The following is a 15,114-nucleotide window of genomic DNA, read 5'->3' as shown; positions in this document are numbered from 1 at the left end:
TAATGGTGTGTGTGTGTGTATGTGCCAGTGTATATCAGTGTGTTTGTATGTGCCTATGTGTGTGTGTGTCAGTGTGTGTGTATCTCAGTGTGTGTATGTACCAGTGTGTGTATCTGTGAGTGTAGGTGTGTGTATATTTCACTGTGTGTATCTGAGTGTGTGCATGTTTGTGAGCCAAGATGTGTTTATGTGCATGTTTATATGAGTGTGTGTATCTGTGTGTCAAGGTCAACAGCTTACTTATAGATAGTGCACATCAGCTGGTTTCCTTAACACACCAATCAAGTCACTAAACCTCTTCTCACCTGAATTCATTTAACACACTGCATCCTTACATTGGTTTAAACACTCATTGATATTTGTGTGTGTTTGTATATATGATCTACCTATCTATATAATACACATTTTCTCTAATGTTCTCCTTTCTATTTTTCACTTTAACACTAACTTCTCTGATCACTAAAATATCCCTATCCTTTCACTCACCTGTCCCTGGCAACACAATCATCATTACTGCCACCTTACTCCCCTCCCCTCTCTATTCATCCCATGCACTCTACACATACCTTTCCAGCCTATCTCCACCAACTCCTCCCAAACCCTCTACATACATACCCTCCTACAAAACTTTCAAATCCTACTCCCACCTTCAATTCCTTTCTATCCTTCTGCTCCTAGCAGCTGGTGATGTTTCTCCAAACCCCGGTCCCCTCTCAACAAACACAGCACATACTAACCCAAGGACCCACACTAATCTCATACCCATCTCATGTTCCTCTAGATCCTCCTTCAATACTGCCCTCTGGAACGCACGCTCTGTTTGCAATATAACTAAATCCACTGCTGTCCATGACTTCTTCATCTCTCGTTCAATAGATTTACTAGCCTTAACAGAAACCTGGCTCTCCCCCTCTGACACTGCCACCCCTGCATCTTTGTCCTTCGGTGGTCTTCAACTTACCCACAACCCAAGAAACTCTGAATGTAAAGGTGGTGGTGTTGGGTTTCTCCTCTCCCCTCACTGCTCTTTTAAACCTCTTCCCACCCCCCCTTCCCTCTCTTTCCCGTCATTTGAAATACATTCAATTCGCCTTTTCAAACCCTTCTCTGCTAACATTGCTGTTATTTACCGTCCCCCTGGTTCCCCTCTTCTCTTCCTTGACCACTTTGCTGCCTGGCTACCCTATTTCCTCTCTTCTAACATTCCATCCCTAATTCTCGGGGACTTCAATATTCCTATAAACCCACCTTTGACCTCTGCAGCCACTAAACTACTTTCAATGACTTCCTCCCTCGGGCTATCGCAGTGGGCAAATTCTCCCACCCATGTAGCTGGCAATACCCTTGACCTAATCTTCACTTATGCATGTACAGTAACTAATATCTGCAACACTCCATATCCACTCTCTGATCAGCACCTCTTATAATTTGCTCTTGCGTACCCCCTCACCCAACAACCTCAGCCTAACCCCCCTCAACTCAGGAGGGACCTTAATTCTCTTGATCTCCAACAGTTGTCAGCTGACATTGATTCACAACTGCTGTCCATCCCTTCCCTCTCCTGTCCTTCACTGGCCATCTCCATATATAACTCTACTCTTACATCTGCCTTGAACACTGCAGCGCCACTACAAACAAGCACCTCGAGGAGGACCCGCCCCCAACCATGGCATACTAAATTAACGCACTACCTGCAAAGATGCTCCCGTTGTGCTGAACGCTCCTGGAGGAAGTCTCGTACCCAATCAGACTTTCTCCATTATAGATTCATATTGTGTTCATACAGTGCAGCCCTTGCCCTTGCCAAACAGTCCTATTTTTCCTCTCTCATTAGTTCATGTTCCCGCAACCCCAGGCGTCTCTTTGACACCTTTAATTCTCTTCTTCGCCCTGCTGTGGCCACCCCCAAAACTAACCTTACTTCTGATAACTTTGCATGTTACTTCACTGACAAGATTGAACAGCTAAGGAAAGAATTCTCCCCTCCTTGCCTTTCTGTTTCTCAATCACACATAGATCATGCCTTTCCTACCCTTCAGACATTCTCCCCAGCTACTGACCAAGAGGTGGCTGCTCTTCTTTGCTCCTCTCGCCCCACCACTTGCCCGCTCGATCCTGTCCCATCTCACCTTATCAGATCTCTCTCCACTTGTCTCGTGCCTTCTCTAACACACATCTTCAACTGCTCGCTCTCTTCTGGCATCGTCCCTGCTGACCTTAAACATGCCACTGTAGTGCCTATACTAAAAAAACCATCCCTCGACCCATCCACCCTCTCTAACTACCGTCCCATATCCCTGCTCCCTTTTTCCTCAAAGCTTCTGGAAAGACTTGTCTTTACCCGTGTGTCTCATTTCCTCAATTCCAACTCTCTCCTTGACCCCCTTCAATCTGGCTTCCACCCTCTCCACTCTACAGAGACTGCCCTTATCAAAGTCACTAACGACCTAATCACAGCTAAATCCAAAGGCCACTACTCCATACTAATTCTTCTTGACCTCTCAGCGGCCTTTGACACCGTTGATCATGCTCTCCTTCTTCAAACTCTTCAATCGCTTGGTCTCTGTGACTCTGTCCTCTCGTGGTTTTCCTCTTATCTCTCCCAACGCTCATTCAGTGTCTCCTTCTCTAATGATACCTCCTCCCCTCGCCCTGTCTCGGTTGGTGTCCCCCAAGGCTCCGTCCTTGGTCCCCTTCTATTTTCTCTTTATACCGCCTCTCTTGGCAAACTTATTACCTCTTTTGGATTCCACTACCACCTGTACGCTGATGACACCCAGCTATATCTCTCCTCCCCGGACCTCTCCCCTGCCGTCCTGCAACGTGTCACTGCTTGCCTTTCTTCCATCTCTGACTGGATGTCCTCCCGCTTTCTGAAACTCAATCTCTCAAAAACTGAGCTCCTTGTCTTTCCTCCTCCTAATACTGATCCTCCTCTTTCGCTCTCCCTTCAAGTTTGTGGTACCAACATCAGTCCATCCTTGCAAGCGCGCTGTCTTGGCGTCATACTTGACTCTGGTCTCACCTTTGAGCCTCACATCCAGCATGTTGCCAAATCCTGTAGATTTCATCTTAAAAACATAGCCCGCATCCGCCCCTTTCTTGCACCAGATACTACCAAGGAGCTTGTCCATGCTCTAGTAATTTCCCGCATGGATTACTGTAACCCTCTCCTGATTGGTCTTCCCAAAAGCCGTACTGCACCCCTACAGTCCGTAATGAACGCTGCTGCTAGACTGATTTTCCTCTCTAGTCGTTTCTCTCACACCTCACCCCTCTGCCAGTCCTTACATTGGCTTCCTGTATGCTATAGGAGTCAATTCAAGGTACTTACTCACACCTATAAAGCACTGAACAACTCTAGCCCCTCTTATATCTCCTCACAGATCCATAGGTATGTCCCTTCTCGGTCTCTCCGCTCTGCCCGTGACCACCTCCTGTCCGTTGTCCGCACTCGTACGGCCAACTCGCGCTTGCAGGACTTCTCGCGGGCGGCTCCCTTCCTATGGAATAGCCTGCCTACCGCCATCAGACTCTCCCCTAGTCTTGCATCTTTTAAGAAGTGCCTTAAAACCCATCTCTTTAGGAAAGCTTATGGCCTCCAAGACTAACCAATACCTCACATACCTGTCTCTTGCCCTCTCCTAAAGGGCAGTCCACCTTATTTGATTGCAAATTCCTGTCATAATGTGTTTTACACCCCACCTCCTATAGAATGTAAGCTCGATCGAGCAGGGTCCTCTTCAACCTATTGTTCCTGTAAGTTTATTTGTAATTGTCCTATTTATAGTTAAATCCCCTTCTTAATATTGTAAAGCGCTACGGAATCTGTTGGCGCTATATAAATTGCAATAATAATAATAATAAGGTGTGTGTGTGTCTATGTGTATCAGTGTGTGTATCTGTGTGCCACTATGTGTATCTGTGGGTCAGATACACACACACACACACACACAGATACACATTGACACACACTGGCACATACAAACACGAATACACAAACTTTAACACACAGACACACATTTATTTACGGGGTAGGGGGGCCCACAATATTAATACACTATGTCAAAGGGTTCCATGGGAAAAAATAATTGGGAACCCCTGCTCTAAGGTGTATGAAGGCCAATCATGAGTATATTTTTGCTTTCTGCAAACTTTCCTCATCAGCAATATGCACTTTATTGTTATTGCACATTCTGTTTAACCCCTTCAGGACCGCTGACGGTTCAGGACCGTCAGCGGTAAAACGTGCGTTTGGACCGCTGACGGTCCTGAACCGTCATAACGGTCTGGGGCTACTTACCTGATCGCCGTCGCTCCCACGGCGGTGATCAGTGCTCCACCCGGTCCAGGGGGACTGCCTGTCTGCCCGGGCAGTCCCCCCTCGGCAGATCAGGACCCCACGGCCATGTGATCACTCGATCACATGACCGCAATAGGTGTCTGTGTATCTGCCTGCAGGGGGACTGTCTGTGCTGACAGGCAGTCTCCCTGCAAGTGAAAAATCAAAAAAATAAAGTGAAAAAAAAACAGTGTAAAATCAGTGTAAAAAAAACAAAAATAATATGTGTATATATATATATATATGATATATATACATGTATTATATCTATATATAATATATGTATATGTATCATATATATAATGTCATATTAAGTGTATTTTTATATTTATATATACGTATATTAATATAAAAATACACTTATATTTAAATTACACACGAATATATACAATATATATAATTGCTATATATATGGTATATATATATTATTATAAAATACAAATAATATGTTAATAAAAATAAATAACAAAAAATAAAAATAATTTGTAATAATTATAAAAAAAAATTATATATGCAATTTTATTCTAACAGTATTTTGATATATATATATATATATATATATATTTATATCAAAATACACTTAGAATGTAATGATATATATATATATATATCTATGTATAAATAAATAAAAACAATACGAAATATAAATATGTCTATATACATAATTACATAAATAATTTCATAAATATACACGTAGACGTCAAATATATAAATATGTATATATATTAAAATTCTACGTGCGTATTTATGTAATATTTTTACCTAATTAAGTCATTTTAATGATTGCAATTTGAGGGACCTGCCTGCCAACCCAGGCCGAAAGTCCAGATAATTTAATTTGCTAGCACTGTGTTTAACCCTGTAACTTTCTATGACACCCTGTACATGGGGGTACTGTTTTACTCGGGAGACTTCGCTGAACACAAATATTAGTGTTTCAAAACAGTAAAACATATCACAGCGATGATATTGTCAGTGAAACTGAAGTTTTTTGCATTTTTCACACACAAACAGCACTTTCACTGAGGATATTATGGCTGTGATACATTTTACTGTTCTGATACACTAATATTTGTGTTCAGCGAAGTCTCCTGAGTATAACAGTACCCCACATGTAGAGGTTTTATAGTGTTTGTGAAAGTTACAGGGTCAAATATAAGGTTTGATTTAACTTTTTTTTTTTATTGAAATTTGTCGGATTGGTTAGGTTGCCTTTGAGAGCGTATGGTAGCCAAGGAATGAGAATTAGCCCCATGATGGCATACCATTTGCAAAAGAAGACAACCCAAGGTATTGCAAATGGGGTATGTTCAGCCTTTTTTAGTAGTCACAAACACCGGCCAAAGTTAGCGTTTCTTGCATTTTTAACACACAAACAAATATAAATGCTAACTTTGGCCAGTGTTTGTGACTAGGTGGCTACTAAAAAAAAACTGGACATACCCAATTTTGAATACCCTGGGTTGTCTACTTTAAAAAAATATGTACATGTTAGGTGTGTTTCGGGGATTTATGACAGATAACGGTGTTACAAGGTCACTATTGATACATTTAAAATATATATATATTGAAACAGCAATTTCCTACTTGTATTTATAGGCCTATAACTTGCAAAAAAAAGCAATAAAGCATGTAAACACTGGGTGTTTTTAAACTCGGGACAAAATTTTGAATCTATTTAGCAGTTTTTTTCATTAGCTTTTGTAGATAAGTAAAAGATTTTTCAAGTAAAAGTCCAAAAACATGTTTTTCTTTTAATTTTTCACCATATTTTATTTTTTTTTTAAAATACAATATATGACATAATACAAATAATGGTATGTAAAGAAAGCCCCTTTTGTCCTGAAAAAAACAATATATAACTTGTATGGGAACCGTAAATGAGAGAGCGGAAAATTTCAGCTAAACACAACACCACAAAAGTGTTAAAACTGCTCTGGTCCTTAACGTACAAACATTGCAAAAACAGGCCGGTCCTTAAGGGGTTAAATTAGAATTTATTGAAACATTCTGTTTTAATTAGAATTCAGAACCCCCCGCTCTATTAACGGCCTGTAAGATCCTGCAAGAGCCTCCTCTGTGTGATCGAAGTTAAATTAACAGAGCAGGAGACACACATTTCTAAAGTAAACACACTGTACTGATTTTTATGCAGACTGTGTGAGTCCCAGCTAGAGGAGGTGTGGCTAACGATTGGTTTTCAAACATGACAACCAAAGTTGCATCAGCCACAGCAATAAAACCACTGTCAGATGAAGTGAATAACATTGATTATATTGTTACAAAGACACCTGTTCATATATTGGGCAGCAAGTGAAGAGTTGGTTCTTAATTTTCATGTGTTGGAAGCAGGAAAAATGGGCAAGTGAAAAGATCTGAGTCACTTTGACAAGGGCCAAATAGTTATGGCTAGACGACTGGGTCAGGGTACCTCCAAAACGGTGCTTTTGGGGTGTTCCCGTTACCTACCAAAAGTGGTTTAAGGAAAAAAACTGGTGAACTGGTGTAATGGTCATGGGCGTCCAGGGCTCAGTGAAGTCTAGCTCGTCTGGTCCAATCACGCAGATGAGCTACTGTAGCTCAAATTTGTGCTAGTGCTGGCCATTATAGAAAGGTTTAAGAAACACAACGGTGATCAGTTTTTCTTTCAATACTTGATCAAAGAGTATACTAAAACATATTTTTGTTGTGAGGGGGCATGGCTAAAAAGGCAGGCATATGGTACAGCATTCTGCAAAACCTAAATTTTTTGTGCAAGAACATTAACGATTTGAGCATGTAGAAACTTCAGCATATGAGCAAGGCCAAAATCTTAAATCAAATCCATTAAAGTTGCAGGCCCTTTAACAGTCCAGATTTCGTCAAGACAGACCCAATTTTAGAGTCCTGTCCTACTATCCCAATTTTCTTCACTGCACTCTCTTTGGACCATACCCAGTTTAAAACACCCTGCTTATTCACAACCATTCTCTATGTACAAAGTCTCTGGTGTGCTTGTACTCTTCCTGTATAGTGGTTAAAAGGATGTTCATGCCCACTCAGCCTGGGTGCTATTGATCATATTCACCTTTTGTCCCACGTTAAGTCACCGCTGCCGTTCACTTTATAGAGCAGTTAGCAAACAATCCAATCTAACTGTAATGCCAGCCGAAAAGTTCAGTTCTTTAAACTCTTAAGGACAGAGGTAATTGTGCAAGTTCTAAACAAAACAAAACTTAGAATTAGAGCTATATGTCTGTTCAGCCATAGTTTACCTCTTTCGTATTAAGTGCACCTACACTTAGTTTATATAATTTTGTTCATTTCACATTCAAATATTTATATATGGAACCTAATTTAATATGAATAGAATAAAAAATAATTGAAAAATTAGAAATGTTGATATTTTCTAAAATCTGTATGTCATTTTAGCTGTGCATTTCATAATATTGCTAGCTTTTACTGCAATAAATGACACATATTAGTATTCAGCAATGTCTCATGAGTTTTATGGGGTTTTGGAAGTTTCCGGGTTAAATATATGGCTTGCCCATTTCAGTTTTTACACATTGAAATTTGCTAGATTGGTTTGCTGGGCCTATGTTGCCTTTAAGACCGTATGGCAGCCCAGGAATGAGAATTATCCCCATCATGGCATACCATTTGCAAAAGTAGACATCTCAGGGTATTCAAAATGGAGTATGCCCAGTCTTTTTCAGTAGATACTTAGTCACAATCCCTAGCCAAAGTTAGTATTCAGATTTGTTTTTGCATTTTTCACAAAAAAAACTGCCCTTTGACCGGTGATATCATTGTCATTATATATTTTACTGCCCTAAAACACTCATATTTATGCTCAAAGATTTTTCATGAGTACTATGAACAGGTGTTATGGTGTTTTGAATAGTTACAAAGTCAAATATAGGGCTTGCCCATTTTAATTTTTACACATTGAAATTAGCCAGATCGGTTCTGTTGCCTTTGAGACCATATGGCAGGAATGACAATTAGCCAGATCATGGCATGACATTTACAAAAGTAGACAGCACAGGGAATTCCGAATTGGGTATGTCTAGTCTTTTTTTGTAGCCAAATAGTTACAAACCCTGGCCACAGTTAGTATTAATATTAGTTTTTTGAATTTTTACACAAAAACTGCCCTTTTATATTATCATCATTGTAAGATTACTGCTCTGAAACACTCTTATTTGTATTCAGCAATATCTCACAAGTATAAGAGTACCCCCCCATGTACATGTTTTATGGGGCTTGGAAAGTTACAGGGTCACACACACACACACACACACAAACATAGTTTCATTCTAAATGCGTTTTGATATTTATATATATTCTCATTCTCGATGTGTATTTATACGCTTTCTTTCCCGTAATTATATCATTTTTTATTAATTAGAACTAGGGGGATCTGCCTGACAACCCAGGCAGTTCCCTGCAGGCAGTGATGTAAGTCGCCAACCCGTTCATATCTCCTCTCTGATGTTGCAAGAGGAGATGTAAGCAGCGCCGCGAGGGAGCCGTTGCGCGGGGAAAAAAGTAAGCAAAACATTTATTTTTACTTTAAAACATTTTACATAATGGAGAGCACCTATTAAGTTACGGCCAGGAACACTACAGTGTTTTGAATACAGGTTTGAATTCCTGACACTTTAGTGCTACGCTAAGGATACAATGTGTATTACACCTAAATTCCAAGATGCTGTGCATATTCGTCAATAATGCTGACCGTACAAGACAACTTTCCAAATCAGTGGTGGGCCAAAAATAAGATTTCCATCCATACTAGAACATTTGATGCAGCTACAAATACACCAAAGAAGTTCTGCGCTCATACTTTGTGTACTTTTGTATTTGATGGAGCTAAATTAACCTGTTTCAGTTAATGAGCCTACAAGAGGTCTGAAAGTCAATTTCTAGTTATTTCTATCCATAGTACCATGGCACCGTATACATGGGACCTGGAGCTAATAATCTGCCTCACTGCTAGTCCCTGGGCTTACATCTAATGCTATCCACTCAAACCAAGACCTGGTAAAGGGATACTAAAGGCACTCAGACACTTCATCTCAATCAAGTGGTCTGGGTGCAGTGTCTCTCTCTGTTATTATTATTATTTTATTATTTATATAGAGCCAACAAATTCCGTTGGCTTTTCAAGCCTGCATTGTATGTTATTGACTTTCTGTAGGCATGCAATGTTTACAATGCAAAGTTAACAAGCCTCTAGTCTGGGTAGGCAACCTTTGGCACTCCAGATGTTTTGGACTACACCTCCCATAATGCTTTGCCTGCATTATGGCTGTAGGAGCATCATGGGAGATGTAGTCCACAACATCTGGAGTGCCGAAGGTTGCCTACCCCTGCGGGTCTAGTGGAGGTCAGGAAGACAGCCACTAGAAGCACTTCTGCTGCTATAACCAAGTGAAACTCTGCGCAGCGTAGTGTTTTGCCTCCCAAACTCGCGCACTAGCCACCCAATGCTTACATAAGGAGAAGCATTGGATTGGCTGAAATCATCAATCTTGATTATCACAACCAGGGAGGCAGACGGTATAGTAGAGGCCGACGTGGCATAGGCTGAAACATAAGTACATTTTACCATTTACGCCCTAGCATGGCTAGGGGTGATATCTATATAGGTAACAGACAGCCACTAGAGGCTCTGTAGCATTAGGAATACAGCTCACCGCAGTGGTTATGGTGCCAGAAGTGACGTGGCGCCATCTTAACTTAAGTAGTCAAATCGTTTGCTAACCTGGCAAAGCAGTGCTTAGCTCATTGGCTGAAAGCAAACAGCTGCTGCTCTCAGCTAATGGCCATACACTATAGGGCTTAGGTCAGGAGAGCGAATATAAGCTCCTCGCAGGAGCTTTTGAATCTCTTGGTACCTGAACGGAAGAGTCAGCTTGCGGCACACCCCTGACCCCAGGCCACTCACTCGTGCATCTACAAGCAGCATGTCATGCAAAATATTTAAACATCAAAGAGAATCACTTGTGCAAGTGAAATAAAGCATTAATACAGTAATACAGTTTCATATAAGACAAAAGCTATTCTATAAAGTATGCTTGCAGGATTCTGGTTACGCACTCAATAGAGAAGTGTTTTGTATCATAAAACAGAACAACATTTCTGACGCTTTATTGCATTTTCTGTCAGTTGACGATCATACTGGTAGTAATGCATAGTCCTCCTTCTCAATGTAAAATCTATTTCTAAGGTCAGAGGATTTACATTTTGACACCGATAACCCACCTTTTCATTTGATAATCAATCTATAACGTTGCATCACAAATAAAGATTTATCAAGTGAACAAATATATTGGGGTGTAACAAAATCCAGACCCATTATGCTCTACCAAGAAGCATGGTTGCAGCTCTGGGACCTGAAGTCTTCCTTAGATTATCAAACCATACCTATTCTCTTGATATTATTGTGTGTACAATAAAGTTAAAGGTGTGGCAGGCTGGTTTACCATTAAATTATAGTATATATGTCTGCCCACACTGAAGCCCACAGCTAAACACCATGCAGTGGGACCATCATTCTGCAGTTACGCCCCTTTCAGTTGCTGTTTGTCTATAGAAGGTTTCATGGGATGTACAGCTTCTTTGTTTCAATAATGTGTTTCAGATATACTGAAGAAGCATTGGCATGTGCTCTGTTTTCTAATTATTGCATGTCATTATGAATATATGTTACACAGCATGCACAAATCCACACAAAGCCTCTGCTGCTTCTAAGGGAGCATGCTACATACAGGAAGAGCTGTAGGCATCAAAGATCCCGTGCAATATTTTCTTCTTATTATTATTATTATTAGACTGTAAAAGAAGGTTCATTACCTGCATGATTAGCAAGCCTTTGTTACAGTTGCTCCTGCAATGCCAGGGAGCTAGCACTCAGCTGCTGTCACTGGGAACCACACACAGTGAGATTAAACACGTGGGTTCTCAATGTAGCCTGACACACCCCCCTTGCCTGAGCTATGGAGAAAACAAAATACACTACAATAGGCACAAGTATCTGATTCTTCTTCTCAGATTTAGGGGTCCATTAGCTACAGCTTTCATGAGTGCAAACAGCATGCTTTTGGAGCTCTGTAAAATTAGGGTCACCCTCAGAGCTGCCCAAAACTTTGTTAAGGGGTTAAATTTCTGATCCTGTCTCAGGAATGGGTTAATTTTTACTGCAGTCATTGTCAGCCAAGCCCCCCCAAAGCTTACTGTACTCATATTTGGTAAGTGTCCGTGCTGCTAGGGTTAACCTTTAGAATCTTGCTGCATCCAACACTCCATATCTTGCTATGCAGAGCTATTTGAACTTGTTTCCTTTGTTGTCCCAATGCAAAGCTATAAACACGCTCTCTTTCAGCAGCACATGGCTAGCTCTGGGCTCAGGACTACCAACATTTTGCTCAAGATTGCTGCCAATCTCTGCTTGCCAACAGCCCCCCTAACCCCAAAACATGGCACCCCAGGGACCCACCTTACAGGGCCACTTCAGATCCCTCTCTCCATGACATGTGGGTCTCCCATGTTCCTTGTGTTCTCCTTCTCTGTGTGATTTGCCTCTGTCAACAGCCACTGGCCTCATCTCAGAGCCTGGGGCATCTTCACATGGAGTCCCCTCACTCATATTAGGCACAGAGCGCTTACTCAGGCGCCGAGACTGCATGGTCCTCTGCCTCAGGTTGCATCCAGGAGCAGCTACTCACCCGAGTAGGCACACACCCACCCACCCATCCACTGCTCAGTACCTCCTCCCATGCCATGCAAAGCCAGCCCCAGGAATTCCCTGTCACACCAGCTGTGTGAGTTACTCACAAAGACCCCCAAAACCAAATAAACACAGAAGCAATAGGAAAACCTGGAGTGGAGCTGTCTCCTGGAAGGTGACAGAGAGGGCAGGCACTTGGAAGTCACATTGCATTGTTATTGTGTGGAGATGGGGCTTTCTGATGACAATGGTGACATGGAGGCAGGTTAAGATGTGTGGGTATGCCTGGGCACCTTTCTATTTAGTGGGCAATAAGACCGGATAGATTGCTACTGTAATAAAATGCAGACCCCTTTATCTGCGAACTTACCATGTGTCCTGATCAGACACAACTGTTACTGGTTTATATTGTGTGACCGAAAAGGTAACTGTAGCAGCCCAGCTGTTGCACACCATCACTCTCACAAGTCTCAGGCAGCCAATGAGAACAGCTGGAATGCTCGAGATTACATATTATTCTAGAGTACAGTGAAAACATGATATGTATTGGTATTCATTTTGGCATCTATCGAGGCATGGACCTCTCTTCAGTGATACTTTAAATAAAAGCCTTTCTACAAATAGAAACAAAACTAGGATAATGGACACACCTGGCACAGAAAGACTGCAATAGAAGAACCAGCCAAGCCCTGTTTAATTGGAAAATCTTTTGTGATAAACTTTTTTTTTTTTTTTAATTCTTTATTTTATTTGTGCGTCAAGTTACAACAAGCGTGCAGTGCCACAACAGCAGCTGCAGGCATTTATATAGCATTGCAAAGTGTGGCAGTTTAAGCAGCACATTTTGTATATATATATATAACATGAAAGTCACAGGTTATGCAACATCGGTAGTTTGCAGTAAACATGCTAGGCTAAACATGCAAATGACATAGTTAGGTAATCTTTAGCTTGCGGTATGATACGTAGATTCCATGTTGAGAAACAATAAAGTGAACAAACTTTTAATGCATGGTAATTAGGCTTGAATTATATGGCTAGTATTTGCTAAGCAGGCAACAGAATCTTTAAGCGTGGGAATCTCCCAAGCGGGTCAGCCACTGAGCTGTGGTTGCGCACGACAATCAATAATCAAGGTACCTGGTGTGTCGGTATGTAATATATCATGCTGGGTGTACTCGGGTGTGTGATTAGGCTGGTACATGCTGTGCTCTATCTCAGGCTAGCTTCGTGTATATGCGTATCAGGTGTGCACATAAATCGCACAGCAAAGCGGCAGGCCCTAGGAGCCACGGCCTCCGCCTCCCCTCCCTGCGCTGGTGTGTGGCTTGGGTCTGGCCTGATGTCCCCTGTACAGGCTTGGCAGTGAGTGCGGTGGGTGCGTGTGATCCGCTGGGCTGGTATGTATTTATGCTCGGTGTGTGTCTTATGTGTGCGTCTGCATTGTGTCATGGGTACTCTGGCAACAGACAGGTTACTTGTTGGTAAGCCGCTAGTTCAATGCTCATCTTCGGTGAACATACGATACTGGTGTCAAAGTTCTCTTTGAGCATAGCCATGCTCAGGGTTGGAGCACAGGCAAGCCTGACACCTGTAGGTAGGTAGTCCAGTTTGCGGCCTGTTTCTTTGGCTGTCTGTGCTCGTGTGCCTTAAAGTCCTGGTTCAACCTATGCCTCGGCTCGGTATCAGGCTCAGGGGGTGGTGTGAGGACCGGAGGCAGTTTTCAGGCATTTCCTCTCCATAGCCCCGGGCTGTCTTGAAGACCTGCACCTTTTGGCCTTGTACCCGGACACACACGTGGGAGGCCGAGGTCTTACCCCGCAGGGGCCGGCTGTGGATTCTGGTGTTCAATCGCCGCCTGTGGCGTCGGATCTTCAGCGGTGGTGGCCGGTGCTCTGGGAGTACATCCCCGGTGGTCTTCGGCCCAGATGGGCCCGTCGTGTGGGGTTGCCGAGTTCTAGTGGGAAGAGCGCCCTGGGGGGTCCCACTCATCTCCCGCCTCCTTTCCGACCACCTATTTTCAGTGGTTGATGCTTTAATTGCCGCCCGGTGTGCAGGGAGCTTGTTCCAGGAGCTGTTGTTTGCCTCAGCTCTGCAGTGTTGCCCAGCGTCCGCACCACTCTGTGCACGAGGCAGTTGGTCGGCAGCCATCTTGGGGTGCATCGTCCGGGCCGCGATTCTCCGCAGGGTGGGGGTCAGAGCACAGCTGTGCATCTCAGCGGTCTGCCATGGGGACCGGGATGACCCCCGCCGGTCCTGGGGGGGGGAGCGGAGCAGAGCGCCGTTCAGAGAACTGGGGGAGCGGCCGTCTCACCCCACCTCAAGCCTTCCTAGGCCACAGACCTCAATCGGGTTACTTTGAAGATGTATGGAAACTTGGGGGGTACCCCCATGTTCACCGTCAGCTGGTGAGTATTTGTAGGTTAGGGCTGTAGCCGGTAGCTGCTACGGTTCGCTGTTAGCACCGATATTCTGGTTCTGGTGCAGGAGCTCAGACGAGACGCGACTGATCTGAACTGCGGTCAGGCTCCGCCCCCCGTGATAAACTTTTTAATGGTTGCAGTCAATATAAAAATCTTGTGTCAAAACTGTCTCTGGGGCTTATTCGCTAAATTGCGAATTGTGACGAAGTAGCAAAGAACTACTATACAGTTTAGTGATTAACCCCCTTTGCAGTTTTCTGTTAATTTCTCAAAAATTTGCATCCTGTTCCAGATCTGGAGGACTTTCCCAAACTTCCTCACTTGGGCCTCGATTTAGTATTGTCAAATAAGCTTTTCAAATGATTTTTAAATATTTTGGGATAAGCATTTAAAATGATTTTATATCTTGAAAATATTTTAATGTTGGAATATTTCATCACCAGAGGAGGAATCGGAGGAGCTGCAGGCTGAGCTCCCAAGTCATCTCTCGCTCCCCTGACAGATGCCCAGCAAGGTGCCTGCGGACAGGTGAGGGAGATCTCTGATCTCCCCTCCGGTCCGTGAAGGAACATAGCAGTGGAGAGCAATTGAGAGCATCGTCTCTTTACTATTTTCAGGAGGGGGTTAGCCCT

The 15,114-nt window shown here is 42.8% G+C and overlaps 1 protein-coding gene across 2 annotated transcripts in view; it reads right to left on the bottom strand.

The window, feature by feature from the left end:
- The window catches only part of ZNF704 (zinc finger protein 704), a 112,264-nt gene extending 100,150 nt beyond the window's left edge, over positions 1–12,114 (bottom strand). Inside the window, exon 1 of one of the 2 annotated variants that reach the window (XM_063450362.1) lies at positions 11,829–12,114. In XM_063450362.1, the coding sequence (XP_063306432.1) occupies positions 11,829–12,017 (189 nt within the window). In that variant the 5' untranslated portion in view covers positions 12,018–12,114. Of the gene's footprint in view, positions 1–11,185; positions 11,264–11,828 lie in introns of those variants that run through there. The other variant, XM_063450363.1, reaches the window with a different exon arrangement.
- Positions 12,115–15,114: the final 3,000 nt, after the last annotated feature.

This window comes from Pelobates fuscus, chromosome 4 (genome assembly GCF_036172605.1).
Source record: "Pelobates fuscus isolate aPelFus1 chromosome 4, aPelFus1.pri, whole genome shotgun sequence".
Classification (NCBI taxonomy): domain Eukaryota; kingdom Metazoa; phylum Chordata; class Amphibia; order Anura; family Pelobatidae; genus Pelobates; species Pelobates fuscus.
The sequence above is the reverse complement of the archived record's forward strand: the minus strand, read 5'-3'. Positions and strand labels throughout refer to the sequence as shown.